This window comes from Archocentrus centrarchus, chromosome 13, assembly GCF_007364275.1.
Source record: "Archocentrus centrarchus isolate MPI-CPG fArcCen1 chromosome 13, fArcCen1, whole genome shotgun sequence".
Lineage (NCBI taxonomy): Eukaryota > Metazoa > Chordata > Actinopteri > Cichliformes > Cichlidae > Archocentrus > Archocentrus centrarchus.
This window is the reverse complement of record NC_044358.1, coordinates 36,165,088-36,180,298: the sequence shown is the minus strand read 5'-3', so window position 1 is coordinate 36,180,298 and position 15,211 is coordinate 36,165,088. Positions and strand designations below refer to the sequence as shown.

The 15,211-nt window shown below is 41.0% G+C and overlaps 1 protein-coding gene across 1 annotated transcript; it reads left to right on the top strand.

The window, feature by feature from the left end:
* The first annotated feature begins 362 nt into the window (after window positions 1–362).
* Window positions 363–14,685, top strand: samsn1a (SAM domain, SH3 domain and nuclear localisation signals 1a). The gene is made up of 15 exons (XM_030744141.1): window positions 363–469; window positions 2,070–2,237; window positions 2,612–2,658; window positions 3,509–3,549; window positions 3,690–3,773; window positions 4,080–4,174; window positions 5,333–5,456; window positions 6,731–7,161; window positions 10,304–10,384; window positions 10,473–10,601; window positions 11,131–11,248; window positions 11,341–11,492; window positions 11,620–11,832; window positions 11,961–12,108; window positions 13,946–14,685. Exons 1-15 carry the CDS (start codon window positions 446–448, stop codon window positions 14,098–14,100), a joined length of 2,010 nt encoding a protein of 669 aa, XP_030600001.1. The 5' UTR covers window positions 363–445; the 3' UTR covers window positions 14,101–14,685.
* Window positions 14,686–15,211: the final 526 nt, after the last annotated feature.

Below are 15,211 nucleotides of genomic sequence, written 5' to 3'. Positions count from 1 at the left end.
TTAACCAGTTGTTCTGATAATAATTCATTAGTTTTAATCAAGTCCTTTGCCTCATAGGTTGCCTTTAATAAGGGAAATTTACCTGTAAATATTTGTTCTGGTATTTTTACTTCAGTTAGTTTCAGAATAAATAAATAACACGGCTATTCACTGCTTCCCTACGCTTAAAAAAATTTTAAAAAATCAAAACAAAGACTGAGTCTGCTGATCTACCAATGGTGGGCTTGTTGTCAAGAGTGAGTCCTGTTTTAGCTGCTAGAGCAATGGTGGGCCATCTATTGGATTAGTGGAGGGATTTCACTATGGTATTAATCTGAGAAGACAGCAGGCGACCGAGGCTGGCCTCAAACTGAGCTGTTGTGTCCCTCAGCCTCTGGCTGTCACTCAGCTTGCTGTTTGTCCTCCATCTGACGCACCGAACCAACCAGCGGACCTCTCCGCCAACATGAACCTTTTCTGCTTTTCCTTGGTAAGAAATACTCTTTTGTTTTCTTTACACACCAATCCGTGTATGACTCACAGAGTAAAAGAGAAACCTGAGTTGCGGTTTGCCTTGAAATAAGCAAAACATGAATCTAAAGCACGGCACTAATCTAATGGAAATGTCTGCTGTTACAGTTTGTTGGGAGGTAGTCACATCAACGCTGTAGATAGTTTAATCAATAGACATGTCCTCCTGACACTTCTTCTCTTCTTTTGTTTCAAAAGCTTTAAAATGTTAGAAGACTAAAACTCTTTTTGAGCTTTAGCTCAATTGTCTTCATTTGTTTACAATACATGAAAAACATTATAGTTCTGTTTTTACACTATGTATTTCAAAGCTCTGGTTTATATATATTGATGTACGATTTTGTTACGCCCACACATGCTGTTAGAATATCATAAAAAGTGTTTATTAAGGAAGCCGCAAGAGATAAGATAACAGACACACAAACATGTGCACAACGTACACATGCGTACCTCAGATGCTCCTGCAGCTGTCATGCTGCACGTGGGGCATATGGGTTGGAAACTCTTGTCTTTTCACAGATGTTGGGGATGATCAGAATGATTCATTATTGCCTTGAGTCTCTGACGGAAGTAGCACCTATTATCCGCTCTGCTCAAATCAAACAAGTTTGACAAGTTCTTGTGCAGCCTCATAGAACGAGGAAGGAATCTAGAAAAGCAAACTCAACAAAACAGCCGCGTGTCAAAATTTTTTTTAGTCATAGTCACACTTCTCCTGCAGCTCTCCTCATCTATTCAAATCCGTTCCTACTAGATGAGCATGAGCAAATACAGGCACTTCATTCACTTCATTTGGAAGCTTGCACACCACATCTTACATTCTGTTTGTTAAGTACTTTGTAAAGACCTGTCATTGGCCTGCAGCCATGGAACTGAGCTTCTAATGCATGAAAACAGAGCTCAGAGGAGATGAAGGACTGTAGTCCTCTCTCAGAATATCCTGTTATGGAATACTTAGTTTAATTATTTTCTCCGAGTGCTGCTTGTTGTGTAAGTGACTGTGAATGGGAGTGTGTCTCTGTGTTGGCTCTTTGATTGACAGGCCCCCTGTCCAGGGTGCAATAGTTCTCAATTAATTTCAGCCAGGAACATGCATCCCTACATGAGTCATTAAACACATTTAACAAATGAGGTTTGGTTTCACCAGTGATGACTGAGTAAAAAACAGGGGAAAGGCAATACTTGTGTTATCCTGTGCACCGATGAGACATCACTGTACGGTCAAGATGAGCTGAGGAGAAAATGGTTATGCATTCCTAGAAGGAATCCCAATGAGCCAAGCAAAATTTAATCCACGCTGAAATCAGTTCTGAGGAAATTCAATCCTTCATTCATCCGTGGTTGACAAGCAAATTTAAAGGAGCTTTGGAGCAGCATTAGTGACATTTCCCTGCACTCATATGAAATCCTCACAACTAGAATTTTCATATTTTGCAGTGAAATGCAGATTTATGTTCTGGAAATATAATGGAAACCAATGGCTTTTTATAAATTATCCCACTGCCAAATTTCAACCCTCTAACACCTGTGTGTCATTTTTTCTGTCCACTTGGCATCAGGAAGGATCTATGGACAGCCTGTATGAGGCAGTGCAGAGCTCCAGCGATGGCCCCCCGCAGCCCATCCCCAGCCGATCGTCCAGCCAATCATGCAGCCGCTCCTGCAGCCCGGCGGTCCTGCTGAATGACAGCACAAAGTGGCGAGGCTCTGGAAGATCTATATCCATGGTGCGTGGGACTCGTACTGTCTCATGAAAATCTCATACATTGTGCACACAGACGCACGTTGTACAACTTGTGAATGGTGCAGTCATGTGAACAATCATGACCAGATTGCATGGGGGTCATTTTGTTGAGGAGCTGGGCCTTGTAACCAGATTGTACCTAAAAAATAAAGCTGATTATGAAATGATGAGCAGAGCCAGTTGACAGCTGCACTGAGGCAAGGCCAAATGTTCACTTCGGGCTTGTCGTGTAAATTCAGTGTTGCTCTTGTCCCATGAATCTCTAAATGAATCAGCCGCAGGGTTTTTTGGAACGTGGCATAAAGTTGCTTGTTTAATACCGACTCTTAAGCCTTAAATGCTTTGTTTGTTCTTCAGGAGATGCCTCAGACGCAGAGAACCAACTCAAACAAGAAAAAAAGAAGGTGAGCTGATAAAGAAATTACCCAAGCACTGTCCTATATGCACCACATTAAATTGCTTTAAGCTCTAAATCGGTTATATGTCTGTTCCCATATTACGTATGCCACTGTGCTTCGGACAGACAAGAAAATTGTATTAAAAACATCAAGTAATCCTGGAAGGAATTAAGGCTTATACTATTCTAGTGCATACTGTGGCCTTATTTCTTTTTCTTTTGTTGGCTGAGCGTGCAGAAAGCAAAAATCTGTCCTGAGAGTGAAAGAGCTTTCCCATGGAGTAATAATATGGCTTGAAAGGCTCACTGTTTATTTTCATGGATGGTTAATGCTGTAAATCCTTCCTGTGGCAGAGCAGAATAAATTAGAATGCTGCTGTTTAAGAAGAGGGATTGACAGCCCATAAGACACAATAGGACCTTATATATGGGTGTGTGTGTGTGTGTGTGTGTATATATATATATATATATAGTCCAGCTTTATTGGCAGAGAACTGTATTTTGTATTTTGAGAAGTAGGACCCTGCAGACTGTTGGGCCAGCAGAAGGCAGATTATGGCTTTGGGCTAGCTGGAGTAAGCGGATTCAAGGTCAACACCTTTTACTCCCTTGGCTTTTCTTTGGACAACACACAACTTTGTTGTCACTGTGGTGGACAGAAAGATTTAACACGGTGGGCATCTGCAGAGCATGAGTCTGCAGTCTTGTGGTGATGTTTCAAACCTCATGTTTTGTGGTTTATGTACTCTTGTTGCGGGGACTTTGCTGTACTTTGTGTGATAAAGAAATCTGTTGTATCTGTTTGTTTGTTTTAGAATAAGGCAGCATGATATAATATTTCTTTATTTTACTTTTAGAACACATGTATCCAAATCTGCATCAGATAATGAAACGCTTGGTGAGTATAATAATTTAATTTGATGCATTTTATTGCTGAGATTTGACTGATTTTAGTCTCAGGCTGGTGTGTCTCAGTGGGTTCTATTAACCCAAACTTTTAACTTTAAAATCCCCAATCCTTGTCTCTCTCCACGACAGATAACCCCGGTTGTAATACTGTAGTTTGGCAGCCTGCCAGGAGCCAAGAAGATTTAGTTCACATCACCAACAATCACAATGAAGGTAAATAGGAAATAAAGAGGCTAAGCTCATCTAAAGTTTATGCCAGTGCTCATCTGGAGTCCCAGCAGGACGCTCAAAGACAGGGCCTGGATTTCAAACCCAATTCAGCATCAAAACTGCACTCCAAGCTATCGCCTAGACAATCACACAGACCTGCAGTGATGCTAAAAGCACAAGCAAAAAAAAAACGTGACTGCTGAGGCTCTTAGGAAGAAGAATGCATTGTTTAATTTGATTTTAAGAGTTGCTAATCAATGAAGCAAGTTACTTCAAAATCCTGAGATGAACTCACTGTGTTGTTTGCAGAGATGCGGAAGACTAAACACAGGACAGAAACCAGGGGTGGGAAAGGAGCTCATCATTCTGGCACCAAGAAAAAGGAGAAACAGCCCTCGAGCCAGGTTAGGAGAAGAGTTTCACTTTTAGACTGTTTCACTCAAAACCCTCACAGCAGGCACGTTTCAGTACAGCAGTGTATTGCCATCTCTGTGGGTGCCACAGAAATAACCCAGCGGTGTTAGTTTGGTTTTGGGTTTTGAACCCATTGTGCAACTTCATTTATGCTTCTGCATGAACTGCGGCTGGTTTCAAAACCTACGCAGGCATTTATTGGTCACCAAAGACTGATAAATCTGTGCCAGCGTCATGTTTAAGCACCTTTAACACGGCATAGTGGACCAGTTAACAGAAGTCCCAAGCAGCTATCTGATGTGACTTCCTGAGAGCTACTGCTGGCCCAAATGGCACAATCTTTCAGTGCAAATGCTGACTGGGTTTTAACACAGTGCAGATGGTCCTAAGAGGGGTGCAATTCTCTGTGTAATCTGTGGACCACATGGCAGAGAGTGATGTGAAAACAAGAAGAGGACTGTGTGTGTGTGTGTGTGTGTGTGTGTGTGTGTGTGTGTGTGTGTGTGTGTGTGTGTGTGTGTGTGTGTGTGTGTGTGTGTGTGTGTGTGTGTGTGTGTGTGTGTGAGAGAGAGAGAGAGCCTCATGCCTGGTCCCTGAATGGCCACTCTGCCTGTTGCCATCACAATAATATGCAAACAATAATATGCCTGGACTGATTCAGTGGCAGCTTTTTCAAAAGACATGATAACTTCATATCTCATATACAATGTTTACCAATCTTCCAATCTTGTTATCCTCTGCTAATTGAATCCCATTACTATTCATGTTAATGGGATTTCCCTCACCCATTCAACTCTGCCTGTTTGCAGTAGTCTTGTACAACCTTCCCCTCTAACTGAGCAGGTGTCTTCCCTTTTTGTTTCTTCTGAGATCTAAACTGGAAATCATTGGACTGGCAGAAAGAATCAACCCCCCCCCCCCCCCTTTTTTTTTTTCATTCAAGGCAAAACTTTGCTTTTCATTGCTCTCATCAACCCTGTAAAACACTTGCTGCCATGTCATAGAAGGTCGCACACCACTTTGTTTCCCAGTGGTGAAGGGGTGTGGGGTATCTGAGATTTGGGAATGCAAGTGTTTAAATGACATGCATGTGTGTGTGTGTGTGTGTGTGTGTGTGTGTGTGTGTGTGTATGCCTTTGCCTTTTCAGGGTGCTCATGCCAGTGGAGTGGTGACAGAGTCCAAAACTGCTGTCAGGAGAAACCCGAAAAACAGCAAGAAAGCAGGCGGGAAAAGCGGGAAAGAAGGGACAAAGAAAACTCACAGTTCCAGAGGTAAGACAGCTTTCAGCAGCATCAACCACTGTTAAGACATTCTTAAATAGATAATTAAATACACTTAGCAGCTACTCTTGACTGCTTCTTTATTCACAAAGGTTTGCCACAGGAGGTAGCTCCACATGTTCAGATTTTCAAACCGGGATCTTTTGTGTAAACCACTACACTATGCAGCCAATACTGTACTTTTAACACATGATAATTCATGTCTATTAATGAATGGTAATGTTAAAATTGCTTTATGTATTTGCATCATATTTGCTGACAAGATGATAGTTACATTCTGATGGTGATGTGAAAACACAGAATATTTCATGTATCAGTAAACCATAACCAAAGGTTTTTGTGGTTTGGTATTAGAGGTTTCATTATTGCTACTTACTGCTGTTCAGTCAGCGTCACTGGCATCTCACAGATACACACAAGGTTTCCTGGAGTCCTGCCTCCATGTTGCCACTGTACACTGTGATGTGCTGCAGCAAGAGCAACGCTTGCTCCTAACTCATCATGTTTTAAACCGAATCAGTTTTTTGTCCTGATTCTAACTAAACAACTAGCTAATAAAATCCAGATTTTCAGTATTTGCTCCACCCTGCATCCCTACATGCCCACATTTTAAAACAAAGATCAGAAACATTACTTTATATAGCAAAACAAATAATGCTCATATGTGGTTTTTAAAGTTAGAATCCTCAGTCATGATTCCTAGTAAGCTATCGTCACTGCGTCCTGCCTGACCTTTCTAGCATTTTTATGACTCAATTATGACTAAAAAAAATTGAGGCACACAATAGCAGAACAGCTGCAGATATGTGGCAACCACAGTTTGTGGCTTTTTTTCCCCCCCTTTAAAATGATATGGTTTGAATTATACTTCTGCTTTTAAAAGTTGCAGCACCTTCAGTGTGCATGTCTGTGGTGTGTTCACACCTCTCAGAGGGAAGGTTTAAAGCAGGCAAGCTGTTGGGTTCAGGTTGTAATGGTTACAAAAGCCAAGGACATACTGCACATACTCTGACCTAACTGTTTGGCTATCTTTACGTTTCCTCCTCTTATCTTTTCAGTACTGCTTTGTCATGCAAAGTGATCTTCAAAATGTGCCATCTCATTTGGCTAAGACATTTCAAGTTTATACATCTGAAGAAATAAACCACAATTGCATGTACAGAAAACAAAATGACACCATTTTGACGCCATTTCGGAATGGCGATCATTGTTTATGCAGTCAAATGTCATTTTTTCAGTCACATTCCTTCTGTCCCCTCTGTCAGTGTGCCCCCCACCCGGCACGATGAGCCCAGAGGTGGGATGCCACTTTCCAGAAGTGCCATACAGGTCAGACAGGAGGCCCTACCCAGGCAAATTCTCCACCCTCCCCTCTCAGGAGAACGCAACCCCGGGCCGATGCACTGACATGGCCAGCCTTCCTGGTGGAGCGACTCCCACCCACCACCAACGCTGGAGTAACCCAGCTGACAGCAGCCTCGCCTGGGGGACCGTTCAGCACACCTGCCGCAGGCCTCTCACAGAATACCGAGTGTACTCCCATGACTTCATAACGCCACACGTGAAGGAGTGGGAAGGAAGACAGCAGCGGCAGCAGGCAGTGGTCCAGGATGACAGCATGAAACAGGACTGTAAACCTGAGATTCCCTCACGGGTGCCACGCTCTATCACTGATGTTGACCTGTCAGAACCAAATGTAAGTTTAATGCTGATGGCTACGCAGTCCTGTGATTGATTGCATACAGTGAGCAGTTAACTAAAAACTAACAAAAAAAGTTTTTCAAGGTACTCAGCAGATTGGTTGTCCCAAGCAAAGTTCTCTTCAGCAAAGGTTTCAGCTGTCTTCCATCTTTTCATGTTATCCCAGGCACACTGGCTGATGTTGAGATCAGGGCTTTGGAGAGGACATGTGCTCTGCTGGAGGACTCTTTATTAGTCTTATTAGTTCTGAGGGTGGTTGAAATGCAGTAGAAGGCATTTTAGACCAATCAGGTGTTGCTGATGACATTTTGTGATCTATAAGAATCAATACTAGTCACTATACTGTACAGCACTGTTGATGTTCCTCCATTCTCCTGGCATACAATACATTTTACAAGTTGTTTTTAAATGGGTCTTCTATGAATTCCCACATGGGAACTGATTTTGGTTCAACATTGAGCTGTACAGTACCAGTCAAAGGTTTGGACACACTTTGTCTGGTACTCCATTTGCACAAATGGGGGACTTTGTGGATTTTTCTCATTGTGTAGCGGTTGTTCATTCCTAATACCACACACTGCAGTGCAGATTTCCGTGCACATGACTCGAAGTATCAGACCCTAACTGATACTCAGCGAGCACGTGCAGTGTGCGAGCCATGTGTTACACAAAGCAGTTGTCAAAGCCTGCGATGACTATGGAGAAAACTGTCTGATGAAAACAACAATCCAGTGTAGAGATTACAAAATCCCCGTGGATCTGCGGTGTCGTTTGTTCTTAGAGATAGAAAGTCATTTAACAGAGGATAAATCCCCAGAGCACTATAAACAGAGATGGTGTGGACGTTGAGGTACTTTCTCTTCCTCTTGTGAACTTCCTGTGAGACCGTGATAAGAAAGGAAAACAATCGAGGGAATCGATTCTGCTCTGTTTTCTTCTGAGCTTACGTATGTCTTGTTTTGGCACCATGGAAGTTAACATTAACACTACAGAGCAAATGATGCATTCGCAAATGTATGTCAGGAAAAGCCCACCTTTGAGGTGTAAGACTACTAGACGGGGTTGCTTTTCAGAAATCATCTCATTTTACACTCCACTTCAGATAAACAACTGTCTCCCCAAAGAGACAGGAAATCTCTGAAAAATCTCTCTCTTTTTTTTTTGGTTGATTGTAAGCAGCAGGATTAGACTGAGGTTTTTGTCTGCAGAATTCCCTTTTCTACAACTGACCGCAGTGTAAACACACTGGCAAATCCCCAACGTGGCAACAGAAGAAAGGTTACTGATGGCAAGGTGGAATCCTGTGGAGGCTAAAAACTCCCTCACCTTCTCAGATTCAGTGGAAAGACTGTGAGTGTGTAGGTTTGTTTGCGGATAATCATTTCATAAGCTTTCTCTTTTATCATCGAGAAGAAACAAAAAAAAAAAAAAAAAAAAATGGGAGACTTGTTTCAGTCTTTCCAAGACAAGATAAAATGAAAAACATTCAGTTCCACATTGAGAGCAGAGATCGGCCGGAAGGTATTTCGAAACAACAAAGTTGCCACTTTCAGCTGTTCCTCTGTCATAAATCAGCACTTCCTCAAAAAAGTTCTACCCCACATTAAGAAATTATCTCAAAAGAATAATTACTACAGCATCATTTACCACAACCAAGTTCCCCATTGCTGATTAAAGGGAAATTTTGAGGGATATTGAAAGAAGAATTAATTAAGCCAAAGACTTTTTTTCTTCTTTTTATTCCTGATCTAAATAAAACAGCGTGAACTGTGAAGGTTTTCAGCATCTAGGATAAATGAATAATATAACCCCTGTGGAGTAACTAGATGGACGTGATTGTGTCATACTCAGGCACAGTTACAAACCAACTCGCTGTGGCTCAGCAACTGCGCTGAACGACAAGTAGCAGATATAACATAGGTGCCTAAAAAAAAACAGAAAATCAAATACCACATTTATAAAACCAAAGTGCAGCTGTTCCTGGAAGTGGTTCTAGTTGTTTCGTTGAGCAGGCCACAAAATGCACACATAAGCATTTGTGCTTTTTCCCCTTTCAGAGCGATACTGCAATGAAAGAAAAAAAAGCGAATTGCCTCACATCCTGTATATTCTGAGGAAGTTGGCCAGCCAGCCCATCAGACAGACAGTCTCTATGTCAGTTGATACTTCTCTGTCAGGGGAGTAAAGCAGAGAAAAGGGCAAAGGACTAAGATCTGACTAACACCTTTAAAAAAGACAGAAAATGTTACAGAGGGCAGCATCCAATGTGTCAGACAAAGCGAGGAGCAAACCAAAGGTAGGTAAAAATCATTTTGCTCAAGGCTTCCGTGGCCAGATGTCACCTGTGACATCGGCACTGGGAGAGGCAGTTACAAATCTGTACAGGACAAGGCTGAACCCACCACTGTTGTCTAAATGAGCAATTAACAAAGCGCGGACTTTTATTTAAAGAATGTCAGACTGAACGACAGCACCCAGAGCCTGCCCGAGGCGGCCTGATGTTTTTGCAGAATATGCCACAGTTCATTTTCTAAATGGGGAAGAAAAGCTTTAAAATAAAACCATGAATTCTGCTCATGTATTTTCAAGCCAGTGGACCCGTCAGTCAGAGGGTGCATTCGGTGCTTCATTAAATCAGTCTGCACAGGGCTGTCTAGGAGTATGGAGCTCATATTTAACCAGGATTTCCAGGGATTATTCATTTATATGATTATTTTTGGTGCTTTGCTGGGGAGATGATGGAGGCTTGGGAGAGATTAGGCTGACTATTAGTTTTATGGAAACCTGTGTGTGTGTGTGTGTGGGGAGGGCAGAAAGAATTAAAATTGAGTCGCAGTGGTCGCGGCATGTTGTGTTACCAGTGCTCTGAGGGCATACTACTTATATCAGTGTACTTGTGTATTTGTTTAAGTTTCAAACACAAGCTCTCATTTCGTGTGTACTTTTGACTTTATGTGTTTGCAGATTTTAAAGGAATCTTTATCTTCTACTAGAAGTTTTAAGATCATGAAATTAAAAACTGATTATATCTAGCCTGTGAAATCTGGGGTCACGGACACTCGAGACCCACTGCGACTGTGCTATTAAAAGCGTGTCTGTTTGTCTTTACATGACATCTCCTGCCTTTCTCTTCATAGCGCTCCACAAGCCTTGGCAAGTTTGATGGTCTCAGACATCACTCATCGCAGCCCAAAGCAAAGGAAAATGGAACAGCTATGGTTTGTAGATGTGCTTGTTTTTCACTTCTGTGGACTCGATGGTTTTTATTGCAGTTCTAGTTGTACTAAACCGATTTCCTTCACACAGCTCACAGAAGAATGTGAAAGTTCAGACCCGCACAACTCAGCTGGACTCAGGAAGAAGATGAAGGAGATTTCACTGACCATGCGCAGAAAAATGGGCAAAAAACATGTCAAGTCTTTATCAGAGGAGGCTGTGAGTCGCTGGATTACTCACACACACATTTACACTGACTAATCTGAGCACTCTGATGAAGCTATTAACCATTCATATACATATCAGTGCTTCAGCTCTCCACTATTGTTTCATAAATATATATATATATATATATAGTGTGTGCAAGTGATCAAAAAGTCCCTTGACAAATAGAACAAAATTGAGACCATGGACATTTACCGCAAACCTGCTCTGTTTTATCACTTTAATCTCCTCTAAAAACCACATCCTCAAAGTGTGACGCACTTGTTGGCAATACGTAGATGACTGTCATCTACATCAAAAAGTGTCTTCTTGCAGTTTCTGTGTTTTTTCTGAAACACCAGTTGAGAGATAAGATGTTTTGATTAGCTTTGGAAATTTCAGAGCCTACACCTCCACCTCTACTTTTACATGGAGTCGCTCGATCAGTCCGCATAATTCTGCACACTTCATCCTTGTTTATCTACTTATGTAACATTGCTCTCATTTAAAACTGTGGGCCTTCTTTTTGTTTGTTTTCTTCCAGGGGGATGACACGGACAAAGAGCCAGATGCAGAGACAGAAAGCAGCCCCCCAGCGGAGAAAAACTCCACAAAGACAAGCAACTCCTTAGAGAGTCTTTACAGTGGCCAGAGCTCCTCAAGTAAGCATCTGCTCACAATGGACATACAGCAACATAGTGAATAAATGCATGGTTTTAACCATTAGTGCTGTGTGTTGTGTTTGTGGGTTTAGGTGGTGTGACCAGTGAGTCCAATGGTTCTGGTCAGAGAGACAGTCTGAGGCTGGAGGAGGACGGCTCGTATCAGGGACAGTTCTGTGGCCGAGCTCGAGTCCACACGGATTTTGTCCCGAGTCCGTATGACACAGACTCCCTCAAACTCAAGGTAACTTTCTTACATAGACAGGGATTTGTCTGCAGTGACAATGAAGCAGTCTCAGATGTCTTTTAGAAGATAAAAAAAGTTAAGCATCTCAGTTGAATTTGTTAAATTATCGACATATTTTTCCTAGGTCGGTGACATCATCAACATCATCAGCAAGCCTCCGATGGGCATCTGGACGGGTATGCTAAACAACAAAGTGGGCAACTTCAAGTTCATCTATGTTGATGTTTTGGTGGAAAAAGAGGAAGAAGAGGAAGCTCCCAAGATCAGGCAGCAGAAGCTGTGCAAAAGACCTCGACCTAAAACACTGTTGGAGTTACTTGAGCGGTTGAATCTTGAGGTGAGGATGGGATCCATTCACTTGGGATCACTCCCCTTAGTTTAGGGGCAAATCACAAAGTTTTGAAAGACTTGCAAAACTTTTAAAGATCCACGCTTTAGATTTACAACAGTCAGTTGTTGTTTCAGGAATATGCTTCTGCCTTGATGCTAAACGGCTATGAGACAGTGGAGTCCCTGATGCACCTCCAGGAGAAACACCTTATAGAGCTGAACGTCAAAGACCCAGAGCACAGACAGAAGCTGCTTACTGCTGCTGAATACCACTACACAGAAGGTCAGTAACACACCGAGAAATTTAACGAGCAATAATATGTAACACTCAGTGATGAGAAATTTCTCCTTTATAAAAGTTCGATCCTGAAGAATAAACTCTGAGAGCCTCTCATGAAGGGCTTAGTTTTGATTTTACTGACTGGCACACAGCAGACATTTAAGAGTCAACAAATAAGGTCAACAATAGATACCAGTGGGTGAACTACATATAATGCAGTCATCGCATAGACTGTATATTAAAGATGGCCATTGCCACTTCACGCACTATTTTGGGAAATACTTATAGTTTGGTATTTTGAAGTATCATTATTATTATTATTATTATTATTACTCTGTTATATTTTATTTTGAGCTAGAAGTGACCATATTTAGACATTATGGTGGGGTGCTAAGGTATCAGCTAATGCTAGCTTGTTTTGCAAGCTGCATCTGTAATTAGTGGAAAGTAACATTCAAACAAAATACCAACCTGGAGCAGACAGTTCATTTATGATTTGACCACACAGCAGTGCGTCTGATTTGTCACATGATTCCATTAAGAATTCTGCAAAAGGCAACAACAGTACAATCACAGTGAAGAGTAGCTTAAATTGGGTGAGGTGACGTCTAAATTTGTGCTGGTTTGGGGGGGGGGTTGTCCTCAGTCCCTTTATCTCCTGCCTGTAACCCATCTCTAATTCCAACAACCAGGAAAAGGAAAGTGTATTGGTACTATAGGCTCACCTCTTTCACCAACAGCTACAGCTACTGTGTTTGATTGCAGTTAAAGCACATGGCAGAGTTTACTTAGTCAATCAGAAATGAGCTTTCAGCAAAGATGCACCAACAGTAATTTGTCTCCAGTTTCAAAGAGCTATAATGACTTTATTGACACATAGACAGCAAGAAAAGATAAATATGTTGATAAATAATAACTCTTTCTGAAAATTATGAATAAAGTGCACTTGTTAATATTTTTTTAACCTAAATGTAAAACAAATGCAAGTATAATTTTGTCAGTTCATTTTTGCTGGAGAGTAAAAATGGTTCACTCTGTAAAATGGAAAAAAAACAAACAAACAAAAAAACAAACAAAAAAAAAACAAAAGGTAAAAGCTGAGACATTACAGCTGAGTGCATCCCGCATACCACGAGAAGCTTATCCGTGACTTCCTGTTACTCAGATAGAAAGTGCTTAACATGGCAGAAGGTGTTCCTGTAATCTGAAGACTGGGAGCAGTCTGGCTGATTACCAGAAAGCCCTGCGTTAATGAAAGCAAAACTAGTCCCAGTAACAACATCCACCGGCCTTTTTTTTTTTTTTTTGTCACTTTGTTAATGTTTTATTGTGCATAATTTAAGCAGATGTGTACAAAGGCAAACTAAAGGTCAGCGTATTTTTGTTTTAGCTTTGGTGACAGTGAAACTAAACAGATGGCAGCTGCTGCAGCCAAGCTCACATTAGACACCAGTAATTTAATCAAGCTGAGCTAGATTAGTCGGATTAGCGGCTTCTGTCGATGAGTTTAAAAAAAAAGGGGGGGGGGAGCAGAATATTTTTACTATTTACAGGAAAATAAACCTTTTCTAAATGAGGTGACATGCTTCTGCAGTTTTCTGGTTCAAACTTATACACTAGAATTTCGGTCATCTGACAGTTCACGGGCAACAGGACATCCTGTTGCCTGTGAACAACACTTACGATAATGCATCGATTACATCACTATAAATCAAATTAAATGTCAAAGGGCGTCACCCTTCCATGTCTAAATATGGCTTCACTTCTGCGGAGTGCATTGCTCGGTACAGATTTGAATATTGTGACATATGATTGAATTGCGTTTGGTTTGTGGCCGCAGGCGATGATGTCAGGGAGGAGGAGGAGCACAAATCGTCCCACAGCCCGCAGGAAGAAGACAGCGACTGTCCCAGAGACTCGGGCTGCTTCATCCCGTCAGAGTGTTCGGACAGCAAAGAGGACGCAGAGCCCGTCACAGATGCCGTGGAGTCATAAAGTGCTCGTTTGTCTTTTGGATAATTTGATATTTAAAGTTCCACATTTTCTTATGACTGATGAAAAAGTTTGGAAAAAAAAAACATCCCATAACTTTCTCAAAATGTCATGTTTGTATCCCTGAAAGCTTACCCAGTGGGGAAGCTCTTACGTGTACATAGAAGAGACAATATTTTAAACGTCATCTTATCCTTTTGTCACTTTATGAGTATAGTAGTTTAAAGCATGGATTTTTGGAGGGTATTTTATTTTAAGTCGCTGAAGAGGTGAAACTTTGTCAAATTAATGTCAGTTGTATTTATTGCATTCTAAATCTTTAATTGTTTTTGCATGTAAAGCTTTTATTTATCACCGCTGCATCATTTTTACCTTTCTCATCATATCCGATCTCTGTCTAACATTCAGTGTACTTTCATCTTCTGTGAATGAAGCGATATCAACGAAGGGGCGTATTTGAAAGTTGTTTGAATAATGCATATTCAGAGCTTTGCCTATAATGCATACTCTACAGATTAGCATGCGCGCTCTTTTCTGAACGTGCACGTGAACGGTATTTTGTGTGAGCGCTCAAAAATGAGCATTCATTTATTTTCAAAACTTTTTGTAAATAAAATTTTTAAAATACAAATATATATAATTATGTGTGTGTGTTTAAAGACTAATTTACTTCAGCTAGGTCCACAAGTATTTGGACAAGGACACAATCTTTTTCAACTTTATTGAAAGATTCAAAAATATTATACATGAACAGTGTACAGAAAAACAAACAAATGTGCCAGATGAACCAGGGGTTATCTGCTTTAAAGAAACAGGTGGTAAGGGGAACATAAATGAAATGTTTTGATAGACTTTTGATTAATTGAATCAGTAAGTAATTTAAAATAAATTGACCATAATGGTAAATGGACTAGTTCTTATATAGCTGTTTTCTACTCTACTTTTAGCACTCAAAATGCTTTACACAACACATTAGCATTCACCTATTCACACACACATTCATACAAGCACTTTTAGTTCTACATTTAAGTGCGTTCTATCAAACATATACACACACAAACACACTCCAATGAATGCATCGGGAGCAACTCTTGGTTCAATTTCTTGCTCAAAG